Source organism: Ranitomeya imitator, chromosome 1 (assembly GCF_032444005.1).
Source record: "Ranitomeya imitator isolate aRanImi1 chromosome 1, aRanImi1.pri, whole genome shotgun sequence".
Taxonomy (NCBI): domain Eukaryota; kingdom Metazoa; phylum Chordata; class Amphibia; order Anura; family Dendrobatidae; genus Ranitomeya; species Ranitomeya imitator.
In genome coordinates, this window is record NC_091282.1 from 842,275,845 (window position 1) to 842,291,631 (window position 15,787).

Below are 15,787 nucleotides of genomic sequence, written 5' to 3' on the forward strand. Positions count from 1 at the left end.
TTGAAAAATGGCGGTGTGTCATGAAATGGCAAGAAGAATCCTCCCATCGTAGGTGATGAAAGAGCAAAAAGGTGGAAAGCGATGTCCAGCCCATAAAAAAGTATGCCTACAGAGGGAGATGCCGGAATTGAGAGTGCTAGCCCACAGCAGAGAGTGACATTGCCACAGAGTGAAATGAAAGGGAAAGATTTGCCCAATAAGGAGTCACCAAAGGAAACTGGCAGAAACATTCAAGAAATGTGATGGTGAGTCAGGAAAGACTCCATCAAATGAAAAGCTGAGCCATGACCGTCCTCAGTAGGCAGAAGAGATGAGGTTATTTGTCGGTTGTAAGTCGCAGGAAGCAGCAGTTTGGAGGGAGAATGGCAGAGTCGGGCAGTGATTCCCAAGGGGTGGCAAGAGATGTGGAGGAACCCAAAGCAGGCTGGCTCATCCGAAAAAGCTGGAGCTTGTCAAGGTACCCCAGAGCCAGTCGGCTCCACTGGTCAGACGGTCGCGAAGATAGGCCAACACATGGGTTACTTGGGGAGGGAAAAATGAGGATCTAGCAGCTTGTTAGCAACCTGAGGGGTCTGGGCTTGATGGCAGAGGTGAGAATATGGGCCAGTACTCAGGCCAGGAGCATGCTGGCTAGTCCCTTAGCCAAGCATTACCAGGAGCTGGCTTCCCAGGGAGAGGTCACTCGGTACAACCTGCAGCGAAGCCTTGGGTTCGTAGTCGAGTTTGGAACTACTTGCCATAATATCCTCTTCGACCAGAGGGTGTCCCTGAGTATCCCTGAAGAGGAGGAAGAGAGCGCAGGCACCAAATGAAATGGGGGAAAAAAGGTAATATATGAAATGCTGAAATGAGACGGGAGTCGAATTGCAAAGTTGTGCTGGTTGCACCTTTGTGAAGGGCCCAGAGCGCCAGCTGGTTCAGGATCCACGTATCCGGGACTCCCCCATGCTAATGGCCGCAGACAGCCAAAACTGTTTCCCCTTCCCCAGTTTTATTGCGCGTCCCCCTGCTGGATTGCAAAGACACTGCAGCTGCTGGAGAGTTCTACACCCTCAGTCCAGGACTGTATCAGATCCAGTAAGGGAGATGTGTTTAAGGTACTGTGTGCCTGTCTTGTAGACAGAAGTGAAGAAAGCGGACTGTGTCCCCGTGTCACAGACTGATGGGGACAATGGACTTTGCCCCTCATGGGCTGTGTCCTTGTCAGAGGACTATTGTTGGGTGAGGGGATAAGGAAGAAAAGATATCCCAATCGGGTTGAATCCAAGCAGCCTGTGCTCGTGGACAGTTTGGGCCACTGTTATGTTGGCCTTAGGGTCTTTGTTTATAAAGAAATTGGGCTCCATGTTTCTGGGGTCCCAACCTAATGGGACCGGGATCAGTTCTGACCAGTAAAGCAAAGGACACTACATGCCCTCCAGAAAAGCGACTGTTATTTGCATTGTATGTGTTGTGCATTAGTGTCTTCCAGGTGTCCAAAAAGTGAAGGATGACCATTGTTAAAGAGGGGAGGAATGTAAGGGTGGTAGACAATGGCTATCACGTTCCTACCACTGAAGACGCCAACTGAGTTGTTGTAGTATAGTGCGAATAATGTTTGCGTCTTATGTAAATATTGATTAATTTGAATTCTAATTAACCCCTTAGTGACGGAGCCAATTTGCAGCTTAATTACCAGGCCAATTTTTACAATTCTGACCACTGTCACTTTATGAGGTTATAACTCTGGAACGCTTTAACGGATCCTGCTGATTCTGAGGTTGTTTTTTCGTGACATATTGTATTTCATGGTAGTGGTAAAAAATTTTCAATATTACTTGCATTTATTTATGAAAAAACAGAAATATGGCAAAAATTATTAAAATTTTGCAATTTTCAAACTTTGAATTTTTATGCCCTTAAATCAGAGAGACATGTCATACAAAATAGTTAATAAATAACATTTCCCACATGTCTACTTTACATCAGCATACATAAGCATGATTTTGGAAACAAATTTTTTTTGTTAGGACGTTATACAGTCATGGCCAAAAGTATTAACACCCCTGCAATTCTGTCAGATAATACTCAGTTTCTTCCTGAAAATAATTGCAATAACAAATTCTTTGGCATTATTATCTTCATTTAATTTGTCTTAAATGAAAAAACACAAAAAGAATTGTCCTAAAGCCAAATTGGATATAATTCCACACCAAACATAAAAAGGGGGGTGGACAAAAGTATTGGCACCGTTCGAAAAATCATGTGATGCTTCCCTAATTTGTGTAGTTAACAGCACCTGTAACTTACCTGTGGCACCTAACAGGTGTTGGCAATAACTAAATCACACTTGCAGCCAGTTGACATGGATTAAAGTTGACTCAACCTCTGTCCTGTGTCCTTGTGTGTACCACATTGAGCATGGAGAAAAGAAAGAAGACCAAAGAACTGTCTGAGGACTTGAGAAACCAAATTATGAGGAAGCATGAGCAATCTCAAGGCTACAAGTCCATCTCCAAAGACCTGAATGTTCACGTGTCTACCGTGCGCAGTGTCATCAAGAAGTTTAAAGCCCATGGCACTGTGGCTAACCTCCCTAGATGTTGGCTGAAAAGATAAATTGACAAGAGATTTCAACGCAAGATTGTGCGGATGTTGGATAAAGAACCTAGACTAACATCCAAACAAGTTCAAGCTGCCCTGCAGTCCGAGGGTACAACAGTGTCAACCCGTACTGTCCGTCGGCGTCTGAATGAAAAGGGACTGTATGGTAGGAGACCCAGGAAGACCCAACTTCTTACCCCGAGACATAAAAAAGCCAGGCTGGAGTTTGCCAAAACTTACCTGTAAAAGCCTAAAACGTTTTGGAAGAATGTTCTCTGGTCAGATGAGACAAAAGTAGAGCTTTTTGGGCAAAGGCATCAACATAGAATTTACAGGAGAAAAAAAGAGGCATTCAAAGAAAAGAACACGGTCCCTACAGTCAAACATGGCGGAGGTTCCCTGATGTTTTGGGGTTGCTTTGCTGCCTCTGGCACTGGACTGCTTGACTGTGTGCATGGCATTATGAAGTCTGAAGACTACCAACAAATTTTGCAGCATAATGTAGGGCCCAGTGTGAGAAAGCTGGGTCTCCCTCAGAGGTCATGGGTCTTCCAGCAGGACAATGACCCAAAACACACTTCAAAAAGCACTAGAAAATGGTTTGCGAAAGCACTGGAGACTTCTAAGGTGGCCAGCAATGAGTTCAGACCTGAATCCCATAAAACACCTGTGGAGAGATCTAAAAATGGCAGTTTGGAGAAGGCACCCTTCAAATATCAGGGACCTGGAGCAGTTTGCCAAAGAAGAATGGTCTAAAATTCCAGCAGAGCATTGTAAGAAACTCATTGATGGTTACCGGAAGTGGTTGGTCGCAGTTATTTTGGCTAAAGGTTGTGCAACCAAGTATCAGGCTGAGGGTGCCAATACTTTTGTCTGGCCCATTTTTTGGAGTTTTGTGTGAAATGATCAATGTTTTGCTTTTTGCTTCATTTTCTTTTGTGTTTTTTCATTTAAGACAAATTAAATGAAGATAATAACATCAAAGAATTTGTGATTGCAATCATTTTCAGGAAGAAACTGAGTATTATCTGACAGAATTGCAAGGTTGTCAATACTTTTGGCCATGACTGTAAGGGTTAAAAGTTGACTAGCGATTTCTCATTTTTCCAACACAATTTACAAAACCATTTTTTTTTACGGAGCATCTCACATTTAAAGTCACTTTGAGGGGTGTACATGACAGAAAATACCCAAAAGTGACACCATTCTAAAAACTTCACCCCTCAAGGTGCTCAATACCACATTCAAGAAGTTTATTAACCCTTTACGTGCTTCACAGGAACTGAAGCAATGTGGAAGGAAAAAATGTACATTTAACTTTTTCTTACAAACATTTTATTTCAGAACCAATTTTTTTTATATTCACAAGTGTAAAATTGAAAATGAACCATATAATTTGGTGTGCAATTTCTCCTGAGTACGCCGACACCCCATATGTGGGGGTAAACCAGTGTTTGTGCGCATGGCAGAGCTTGGAAGAGAAGGTGTGCCATTTGCAATTTATTCTCAATACGCCAATACCCCGTATGTGGCGGTTAACCACTGTTTGGGCGCACAGCAGAGCTCGGAAGGGAAGCAGTGTCGTTTGACTTTTTCAATGCAGAATTGGCTGGAATTGAGATCGGATGCCATGTTGCGTCTCGAGAGCCCCTGATGTGCCTAAACAGTGGAAACCCTTGACAAGTGACACTATTTTGGAAACTAGACCCCTTAAGGAGCTTATCTAGCTGTGTGGTGAGCACTTTGAACCCTCAGGTGCTTCAAAGAAGTTTATTATGTAGAGCCGTGAAAATAAAAAAATCATATTTTTTCCACAAAAATGATCTTTTCACCCCAAAATTTTTACTTTCACAAGGGTAACAGGAGAAATTGGACCATAGAGACTGTGCAATTTGTTCTGAGTACTCTGATACCCCATATGTGGGGGGGGGGGGCACTATGTGGGCGCATGGCAGAGCTCTGAAGGGAAGGAGTGCCGTTTGACTTTTTCAATGCAGAATTGACTGAAATTGAGATCGGACGCCATATCGTGTCTGAGAGCCACTGATGCCTAAACAGTGGAAATCCCCCACATGTGACATCGTTTTGGAAACTAAACCCCTTAGGGAACTTTTCTAGATGTGTGGTGAGTACTTTGAACACCCAAGTGCTTCACAGAAGTTTATAACGTAGAGCCGTAAAAATAAAAAATCATATTTTTTCCACAAGAATGATCTTTTAGGGTAAAAGGAGATATTAGACAACCAAAGTTGTTGTGCAATTTGTCTTGAGTATGCCGATACCCCATATGTGGGGGTAAACTAATTTTTGTCCTCAATACGCCAATACCCCGTATGTGGCGGTAAACCACTGTTTGGGCACACAGCAGAGCTCGGAAGGGAAGCAGTGTCGTTTGACTTTTTCAATGCAGAATTGGCTGGAATTGAGATCGGATACACAGAAGTTTATAACGTAGAGCCGTGAAAATAAAAAAAAAAATTTCCTCAAAAATTATTTTTTTAGCCCGCAATGGTAACAGGAGAAGTTGGACCCCAAAAGTTGTTATCCAGTTTGTCCTGAGTACGTCGATACCACATATGTGGGGGGACCACTGTTTGGGCACACATCGGGGCTCGGTAGGGAAGTAGTGACGTTTTAAAATGCAGACTTTGATGGAATGGTCTGCGAGCGTCATGTTGCATTTGCAGAGCCCCTTATGTACCTAAAAAGTAGAAACCCAGCACAAGTGACCCCATTTTGGAAACTAGACCCCCAGAGGAGCTTATCTAGATGTGTGGTGAGCACTTTGAACCCCCAAGTGCTTCACAGAAATTTATAAGTAGAGCCATGAAAATAAAATAAAAAATCATGTTTTTTTACACAAAAAAATATCTTTTCACCCCAAAATTTTTACTTTTTTCACAAGGGTCACAGGAGAACTTGGACCATAAAAGTTGTTGTGCAATTTGTCCTCTGATGCCCCATATGTGGGGGTAAACCACTGTTTGGATGCACGGCAGAGCTCAGAAGGGAGGGAGCACCATTTGACTTTTTGAGTGCAAAATTGGCTGGAATCAATGGTGGCGCCATGTTGCGTTTGGAGACCCCCTGATGTACCTAAACAGTGGAAACCCCCCAATTCTAACTCCAACCCTAACCCTAATCCCAACATTAACCATAACCCTAATCACAACCCTAACCCCAACACACCCCTAACCCTAATCCCAACCCTAACCCTAATCTCAACCCTAATCCCAACCCTAATCCCAACCCTAACCCTAATCCCAATCCTAATCCCAACCCTAACCCTAATCCCAACTCTACTTCAAAACGCGTCAAAATAAACTAATCATTATGCTACTCTGGGATCTATGTCTTAAATCCTGTCGGCAGCGCGGTGACTATCCACAAAATCCTTCTAACCTATTGATGTCCGATGGTCATTGGCTGACCCGTGGATTTGCTGCAGCCGATATTGCACTATATGGTGGTTTTTTCAGATTAAACAGGTGAGTTTAATCTGACCGTAAAGCTCACTATATTTCTCGGATAAGACCCTATTTTGCTCTGATCTCTCCTACAGTTTTATTTGGATAGGGCGCCAGTAGTGGAAGAAATAGGATGCAGAACCACTAAACAAGTAAAGGAGACTTGTTAAAGCTAGGTTGTGGTGAAGTAGGGAGAAACTGTGGACATAAATGGCACTGGAGTAGACTACAGAGGAGGGATACTGTGTGAAAGATGTTTCACACTGTAAAGGAAATGTCCATTAGACTGTGTACCCACCAGGGGTGTAACTACAACAGGTGCAGGGGTTGCAATCGCACCCGGGCCCTGGAGCCTAGGGGGCCCTAAAAGTCCCTTTGGCCTATAGAAAAAGACTATTCCTATTAAAGATTTAAAATATTTGGGGGCCCCGTTGGAGCTTTCGCATCGGAGCCATGAGTTTCAAGTTACGCCACTGATACCCACTATCCCTTGTATATAACCCTTATCAAGTTATCATTCAGTAAAGAGTCTATTTTTGAATGGTGGTCTCCCTCATTGAACTGTGGAACATCTGGTCTTGGCAAACCTGCAACAATGGTTACATGAGGCCTGATGGGCAAAATGCTCTCACAATACAATTCCACACACCCAGCCAGGACCTCCACTTTCATGTAATTTGCAGGAGTGCTGCAGATGAGTGCCTCGACTGCAGCTACCATCCCAGGCCATGTTTCATGCTCTCCATGATTAACATTGCAATGGTTAGTAGAAGCTATACAATTTTATTTTCATACGCAAAAATCTCTTATGAAAGACTGATGGTAAAAAGTGACACACTGACCCAACACTGATGAAACTCAAACCTTTTTTTTTTTTTTAATTACTTTTGCATGTCAGGAACCTCACTGACGTTCGAATGAGGCCTAAGACATTGGAGGAGTGGGCACAATAATTGTTCTATAACAGATTATCTAAAGAGTAGTTTGTTATCTACATTTCGGGCTCCTTAAATATATATACTGTACTAAGAGACAGGGGGAGATTCATCAAACCTTTTTTGACAGATTTCTGGCAAAAAAAAAGCCTTGAAACGTTGCATTTTTTGCGCAAATGCGAAATTACACAAAGAATGCAACTTTTGGCTTGTTGACGCCATTCTCACCACATCTCTAACAAAGTAGGCAGAGCTGAGGCGGACTGGAGGTCACAGTGGGGTGTGGAGAATCCTGCTCATTAAATTCATGAAGAGTGGTGGCATTCGATGGAGTAAGATTTGTGACAAGGCGTTCACCAATACGTGCCCCGTTTACTCTAAAACGCCCTCTCATCAAGACCACTGCCGATCTTGAATCTCCGCCAGAGTGTCTATTGGTTGTATATGTTTGATCTGAAGTGCTGTAATCTGAAACCTTTCTCCTTACACTTCTGACTATACTATTTAACTGTTTTCTGAAGTTTTCAGGATCCAGCTGTGTGGGTGGCTTACATAGGATCCACATCTTTAAGTGGCTCAGACAGCAGCACAGTCAAAGCCTCTATTAAAAGCATTGTAAAGCATCCTTCTTACAACCCGGACACGGCAGATTATGATGTGGCTGTACTGGAACTGGAGTCTGAATTACGCTTCAACAAATACACCCAAGCAATCTGCTTACCAGCTTCCACTCACGTCTTCCCCATGGGCAAGAAGTGTATTATTACTGGATGGGGCTACCTCAAAGAGGACAACTGTAAGATATGCAATATGCTGACATTTTCACTGATTAGGGTTAAATTATGTTAATATTTTCTGGTATGTTTCAAACTCTTAAACCCATAGGAGTCAAGACTGTTTTTTTACACCACTCTGGATCCAGAGTGAACTGGAATATGATGCACCAAATTAATTTTGAGGCTTGTGCTTCCTAATGCATTTAGTGCATTTTACTGCATTACAATAAATTTATAGGGCCGTGTCAGACAAAAAAATTGGAACTAGCGAAAAAACATCAGAAGTATTAGTTGCTGAAAAATATGATTTTTCAATCAGTTTTATGCCAGACTTCTTATGAAAACTGTTTAATGAATAAGCCCCAATAGGTTGGTTTTAGGCAACTTTCACATCATAAATTAAGCAAGCTGTAGCTTTAAACCACCAACAATAAATACATTAGATCACATGATGGCAATGTGAGTGAGTAAAAAATGTATAAATCTGCTGTAAAAGTGCACAATATGAGTTACAACATAATTATGATAAAGTGCAGCGTGCATAACAAAATATCAGAGAAGATTTGCATGGAAAGATGAAACACGTGGAAAACTAATGATGAAAACAAAGCAAATATATGTAGAATGTGAGATAAAATATAGAACAGCATGGTATCACGTATATAAAGCTCAGGTATAGATCACATTGTACGGGTAATAAAGATATATGCAGACAGAAATGTACTGTAAAGTGTTTTTCTGGACCCGAGTTTAAGGCCACATTCACACGGTCAGTATTTTACCTCAGTATTTGAAAGCCAAAACCAGGTGAGGAACAATCAGAGAAAAAGTATAATAGAAACATATGCACCACTTCTGCACTTATCACCCACTCCTGGTTTTGGCTTACAAATTCTGAGGTAAAATACTGACCAAATACTGATGTGTGCCCGTGGCATTAAAGGGAACCTGTCACATGAAAAAATACTATTAACCTGCAGATATGTGGTTAATCTGCAGGTTAATAGCATTCTGAATCTGCACGTTGACGGCACTTGGACCCCACTGCCTGGAGGAAATTAACTTTATTCCTCCAGGAAGCGCTCAGGTTTTAGTCACAGGGTTGGCACCAGCACACTCTGTGTATAGAGAACAGTGGCTGTACCCGCGCCCCCCAGCGCTGACTGACAGCAGCGTATCATTAGAGCCGGCTGTCAGTCAGTGCTGGGGGCACAGTTACAGCCGCTGTTCACTATTTACAGGGCAGTGACTAAACCCACACTGCCGCTTGACGGAAAACAAAACTACCGGGAAGAATAACGTTTATTTCCTACCAGTGGAGGGGTTCTAAGTGCCGGCACTGTGCATGTTCAGAACACTAGTAACCTGCCTATTAATCCCATATCTGCAGATTAATAGCATTTTTTCACATGACAGGTTCCCTTTAACAATGTCTTCAAATTGCAAAAATGTCTCTCTAGGCAGGACAAACTAGTCGATATCCTAAATTCACCCAAAAAGTTAAATTCCTGTATCCAAGTTATAACTATTAATGTGAGAACAAATCGAGTATTCAATATTATTTGTAATTTTAGTGGTGAAACCTGAAGTGTTGCAAAAAGCTACAGTGGCCCTGATGGATCAAACTCTCTGCAATAGCCTCTACAGCCACGTGGTCACAGACAGGATGGTTTGTGCTGGTTATTTGGAGGGCAAGATCGATTCCTGCCAGGTAATCGAACATTAGGTGATACGTATATTTGGCATACATGTTAAAGGGATTTACTGATGAGTTGATAAGTTCAATTTTAGAAATAGTTTGCACTAAAACAATTTGCTTCCTGTAAGATTTAGAAATAATTAGGGACATTATGAATTGTTATTACAGATTTACGACACCAAATGTGCACCATTAAAAAAAATAACATAACATGTAAATTAAGGAAAGGGAATAGACATAAAGGTGATACAATACAGCATAAAAGTACAACCATTTCTGTCCGTCACGTTAGGTTTCTGTAATGATGAAGAAATCCTGAGTGGCCTCGAAACGCGTTAACTATGTAAACCTATTCAATAAATCATTCAATATATCCCGCTGGATATACTATGGATTCATCATTGGCAGCGAATTAGTGGCACCTCCGTCACATTGTCTTTAGCTATAATATATCCATATGCTTTGATACATTACATAAATGCTTTTTATGTGTTTTGTTTTGTATTATATTGGCCTGGGCCTTTTGTTTACAGGAGTTATGGGATAGTTCTAGCCACTTATGGTGGGCCAGTTCTGTTTGGAGCACAATGGTTCTTTTCTTTAACTGGCACTATCATCAGAAAATGGCCTATTGTTTAAATCAGATTTTGGTGTTACATTTATTTATTTTTTTAAATGTTGCCATTTTTTTTTTCATCTCATGATCTAAATACAAAAATAAAAACTTGAATTTGAAAAAAAAAAATTAAAATTAGTAACCTTATTATTGCAATTTTCTTACCAGCACTGGTGCTTTTTTTCGACTCATACTTCTCGTCCTTTTAGGAAGAGTTCACAGGAGTTTTCTTATCATCACGGGCAGGATTACAATGATAGGTAACATCTCTATCCACAGCTGATAACACCGGATCCATCAGTCACAGTAGGTTCTGTCATGGCTGCCCCTGCCCCTCCTCTCTTCACAATGATTAAACACTTCAGTACAAAAGATAAGGTTAGGGTCTAAAGGTACCGTCACACTTAGCGATGCTGCAGCGATCCAGACAACGATCCCGATCGCTGCAGCGTTGCTGTTTGGTCACTGGAGAGCTGTCACACAGACAGCTCTCCAGCGACCAACGATGCCGGTCCCCTGGTAACCAGGGTAAACATCAGGTTACTAAGCGCAGGGCCGCACTTAGTAACCCGATGTTTACCCTGGTTACCAGCGTAAACGTAAAAAAAAAAAACACTACATACTTACCTTCCGCTGTCTGTCCTCCGGCGCTGTGCTTCTCTGCACTAACTGACTCACAGTGCAGAGAAGCACAGCGCTGGGAACAGACAGCGGAAGGTAAGTATGTAGTGTTTTTTTTTTTACGTTTATGCTGGTAACCAGGGTAAACATTGGGTTACTAAGCACGGCCCTGCGCTTAGTAACCCGATGTTTACCCTGGTTACCAGTGAAGACATCGCTGGATCGGCGGCACACACGCCGATTCAGCGATGGCTGCGGGGAGTCCAGCTACAAAATAAAGTTCTGGACTTTCTGCACCGACCAACGATGGCACAGCAGGATCCTGATCGCTGCTGCCTGTCAAACTGAATGATATCGCTAGCCAGGACGCTGCAACGTCACGGATCGCTAGCGATATCGTTCAGTGTGACGGTACCTTTAGCTTTGTGGCTATGTACATGTTTTGTTTCCTAAAACAACAGAAGATAGAGTCTAAAAAAGCCCCAGTGGTCAGTGTGAAAATTGCAAGATTTCTATTTTTTATTTTTACTATAGATTGTGCTATTGGTCAGTAATAAGGTATAATATATGTGCCAGGGTCAATCAAAATAGATACTCATAAAGAACCCTTCAAACATAGTAACATTAGTTTTTAAGGTTGAAGGAATACTTTAAGTCCATCTAGTTCAACCCATATCCTAACTGAACATGCCCTAACATGTTGATCCAGAGGAAGGCAAATTTTACTGTATATGATTAAAACCAACCGTGTGACAAATAAACAGACCAAAGGTACAGATTTAGCAAGGATTTACATGAATACGAGTACAACTTTGTACATAAGATAACATATTTTGCAGTTATTTAGTGTGAATCCTTATTATAAAATGTAAGGACACTTAGTGGAATGTGTCAGGTATTAGGAAGAATATAAGAAGTAATTACAAGAGGTTTTGGGCCATAAGAGAACGTAAAATGGATATCTGAGAGTTTTGGTGAGCGTAGAAGGACAAATAGTGATTTGTACATTCAGCCAACGACAGCAGGATTAGGTGTGAATGGGACTGTAAGACAAGCAGGGTCTGCCCTGGAACCATGATCTCTATGTGCACCAGTCCATGAACAATGGAGGAGGATCAGCCACTGCTGGGGATGGAAAATTACATAGAATCACCAACTCCTATCGTCACATATGACCTTTCTATGTTATGACAAACCAAACAAATTGTACATTGAGTGCAATAATCTAATAGTTATTGTTTGCCAATTTTAATCTATAGTCAACTATTAACTCCTATTGTAATATTTCCTTACAGGGTGACTCAGGGGGCCCTCTGGTTTGCGAGGAGGCATCAGGGCGATTTTTTTTGGCAGGTATTGTCAGTTGGGGAGTGGGGTGCGCTGAAGCTAGAAGACCTGGGGTCTATGTGAGGGTGAGCAAAGTCCGGAACTGGATCCAGGATGTTATTTCAGCACCCATGGAGCCACTTACAAGTTTGATTACTACCACCAGTAATATAAAGAAGACAACTAACCCCAAAGTTACAACTGTCCGGCCATTAACTAAACATTCCACAACGAAAGCTAAACCAGGGAGCAGTACCATGCCGGCTAAGCCAACCCAGAAACCTCTCAGTACGCCTAAACCTCAAGGTATGTCGTCTCTGAAAGAGGGAAAAAAAAGCCAAGCTGAAGATCTGGTGTCTAACAAATATGAGCTGAGGTCTGTAAGGTTACTCCCTGAGAAGTCAGCCATGCAGACTGAAAGGCAGCAGCCTTTTGATATTTGGAGATAGAGGGACAATAGAAAACATTGTTCGCCAGCGGAAAGTAGTTTGAGACAATCGCTAGAAAATTGTATCTAACAGATTGTGTTGTTATCTGACAACGGTAAATTTTCCGGTATTCACACATCACATTCTACATGTTTTATTCTACAGTGAGAAGTACTGACACTCCATAGATCGCTGTATTTCCTATAAGTACAGGTCGATTTCTGTGGAAAAGTAAGAGGAGGTTACCATGTATTCCAATTGAAATACATAGATGAAAATACTTACCGTATTTTGAATCACTTCATTTAAAACAAGTATTATGGTTTCAGAATGCGGTAGCCGTCCCGGCTTAACAAAACCCAACAAAATAGTAGGAGGCTTCGATGCCGTCAGAGGTGAAGTACCATGGCAAGCAAGCCTAAGGGAGGGCCCACATCACTTCTGTGGGGCCACAATAATTGGGGATCGGTGGTTGGTGTCTGCTGCTCATTGCTTCAACCAGTGAGTATTCTTTTGCATAAATTGTGGCTATATATCAAAGGTGGTTAGCTTGAGGACTCTCCGTTCTAAAGAGTATCCGTCATTTTAATTTTTATGTCATAAATCAACAGCACACATGAAAATAAGCAACTTTGGACTTTATCTTATCAGAGAAACCTGCTTCTTTCTCCTTCTGGATTTATTTTTCACTTTCAAAGAATGGCTAAAATCAGTATTCCGTGAATACATATTTTCCCATATCTGTGATAGTAGATGACAGTTGGTTTACCTCCTCTCGCAGACATTCTGCTGCACGTTCTCCAGACATGACAGTCACAATTCTCCACAGAACTTTATCTCCTATCTCAGTAATGGTAATGGTAAAATCTGTCTTCCCATAAATTGAGAATGTTGAGAATGAATGATCAGTCCAGGAGGACATAGAAGCATATTTCTCAAATAAGACATCATTCTTAGTTTCTTATTTTTGTGTGTACTATTGATTTATGAAAAAAAAACAATGGTTACAATTTAAAATAAGATTAAAATAATACAGTATTAACATCTGCTCTTCTCTCCAGAACAAAGTTGGACCAAATTACTGCTCATATGGGTTCCACGGCTCTAAGTGGAGCTGACACAATGGCTGTAAAGGTCAGCTTGAAGAGAGTAATCCAACATCCTCAATTCAATCCACTGACCCTGGACTTTGATGTAGCTGTGGTAGAACTATCAAATGCTCTGACTTTTAACAAGTATGTGCAGCCTGTCTGTCTCCCATCTGCCCTGCAGAAGTTTCCCGCTGGTTGGAAGTGCATGATATCAGGATGGGGCAACATCAAAGAAGGCAACGGTAGGAATTTAGGAAAGACCATCACGTTGTGTATTAATCATCATTGTGCATGCATCTTGGAAGATGAGCTAAACACATTCTCTATTTAGAATGAATGTTATAGAAATAATGTTTGGGGGCATGCTCACCAAGAAGCAATAAATGATAGTAAATCTGTGTGGTCTCTACATCATATAAAAACAATAAAAATGATGAATACTATTTTGTATGCAGTGTCTAAGCCTGAGGTTCTACAAAAAGCGTCTGTGGGTATCATTGACCAGAAAATTTGCAGTGTCCTTTATAACTTCTCAATAACAGAACGGATGATCTGTGCGGGGTTTCTAGATGGGAAGGTGGACTCCTGTCAGGTATGGCTGAAATAAAAACAAAGCTTATAAATAGGGAACCAATAGCTTGTCTACTGACTCAAACTTTGTTTCAAAGGGAGATTCTGGAGGACCGCTAGCATGCGAAGAGAGTCCAGGTGTATTCTTCTTGGCTGGCATTGTGAGTTGGGGCATTGGTTGCGCTCAAGCCAAAAAACCAGGGGTTTACAGTAGAGTAACAAAACTTAAAGATTGGATCCTGGACACAGTGGCTCCCGTATTAAGGACTACAGATAGTGGTATGAACCTGCCCAAGTCAACTATGCCTCCTACAACGTCAATGACCACTATTAGGCCAGCTACAGTAAGGCCACCAACTTCCACGGGACGAAGGACAACCACAGTTTCTAGGACTACCATGTCTCAAATCAAACCAACAAAAAGTACTCCTAAGTCAACGACAGCTAAAACCACAAGCAAGAGGACAACTCTTGCTAAAACAAGTACAACAAGGATCACTGAACCACCCAGACCAACCCAAAGACCAGGTGAGTGGAAACTATATCAATTCCAGGCTGGGGGGAATGCTATTTTTGGCCTGTAATAGAGTATATAAAAGGAAACTATACTGTATAGCGTACTACACACCCTAGGGTTAATGTGGTAAGGTATACAACATGCATTGAAGCAGAGATGTATCTTTTAGTGGACTATGCATGGATTTACAGGTGCACTTGAATATGGCAGCATGCATAGAATAATTGAAATTGAGTAAAAACGAGCCACAAAAAAGAGTTAATAATAATAATCGAATGTATTAATATGTCATAGAATGGTATTTTCTACTACAGTGACATTGATGACCTACCCGTAGGAGAGTCAGTCAGTGGAGGTCCCCACCAATCTAATATTAATAATTGTTAATCCCAAATCAATCAAACACCCACACACACAGGTCTCTTATGATTATTATCTATTGTATGTACTATGGTTTGCCTGGTGGATACCACGTTGCCACTCTTTATGGTGTGTTCCCTGTCATCTTTCTTATGCTCCTGTTGTGTTATGTTTTAATTTTTGGCTCAATAAAATGTATTACATTTTTCAGTAATTGGTTCCTTTGGTGCTTTTTCCCTTTCTGTTTTGGTTACTAATATTAATAATGTATCCTAGAGATAATAAGGCCATCTTGTGGAGAAAACAAAATGTACTGCTTAAAGGGAACCTGTCACCAAAAATAACACTGGTAAGGCTACGTTCATATTTGCGCTGTTGGGCGCAGCGTCGGCGACGCGACGCAACCAACAACGCATGTGCACAATGCTGCGTTTTGCGACGCATGCGTTGTCATAAGAAAGCACACAGCAGGAATTTCGGCGCAGGAAAAACCCTACAAGTAGCGTCCTCTGCGCCCTGTCTGTGCGTCTATATGACACATGCATCGTAAAACGCAGTACAACGCATACCGGTGCATGTACATGCGCCCCCCCATGTTAAAGATAGGGGCGCATGACGCATGCGTCGGTATGCGTCAACGACACTCCGCCCAAAGGCGCAAATGTGAACGTAGCCTAACCTGCAGATTAACAGCATATCTGCAGGTTAACAGAGTTATGATGCTGTCAAGTGCCTGCACGTAGCCAAATAATGCAGTGGGGAGAAAATGACCTTTACTCTTCCAGCCAGCACTCGGTT

The 15,787-nt window shown here is 41.7% G+C and overlaps 1 protein-coding gene across 1 annotated transcript in view; it reads left to right on the top strand.

The window, feature by feature from the left end:
• Positions 1–15,787, top strand: part of TMPRSS9 (transmembrane serine protease 9) — a 229,271-nt gene that overhangs the window by 149,075 nt on the left and 64,409 nt on the right. Inside the window, exons 8-14 of the mRNA XM_069740847.1 lie at positions 7,507–7,781; positions 9,336–9,472; positions 11,993–12,329; positions 12,781–12,952; positions 13,513–13,784; positions 13,998–14,134; positions 14,211–14,640. Coding sequence (XP_069596948.1) covers positions 7,507–7,781; positions 9,336–9,472; positions 11,993–12,329; positions 12,781–12,952; positions 13,513–13,784; positions 13,998–14,134; positions 14,211–14,640 — 1,760 coding nt within the window. The remainder of the gene's footprint in view (positions 1–7,506; positions 7,782–9,335; positions 9,473–11,992; positions 12,330–12,780; positions 12,953–13,512; positions 13,785–13,997; positions 14,135–14,210; positions 14,641–15,787) is intronic.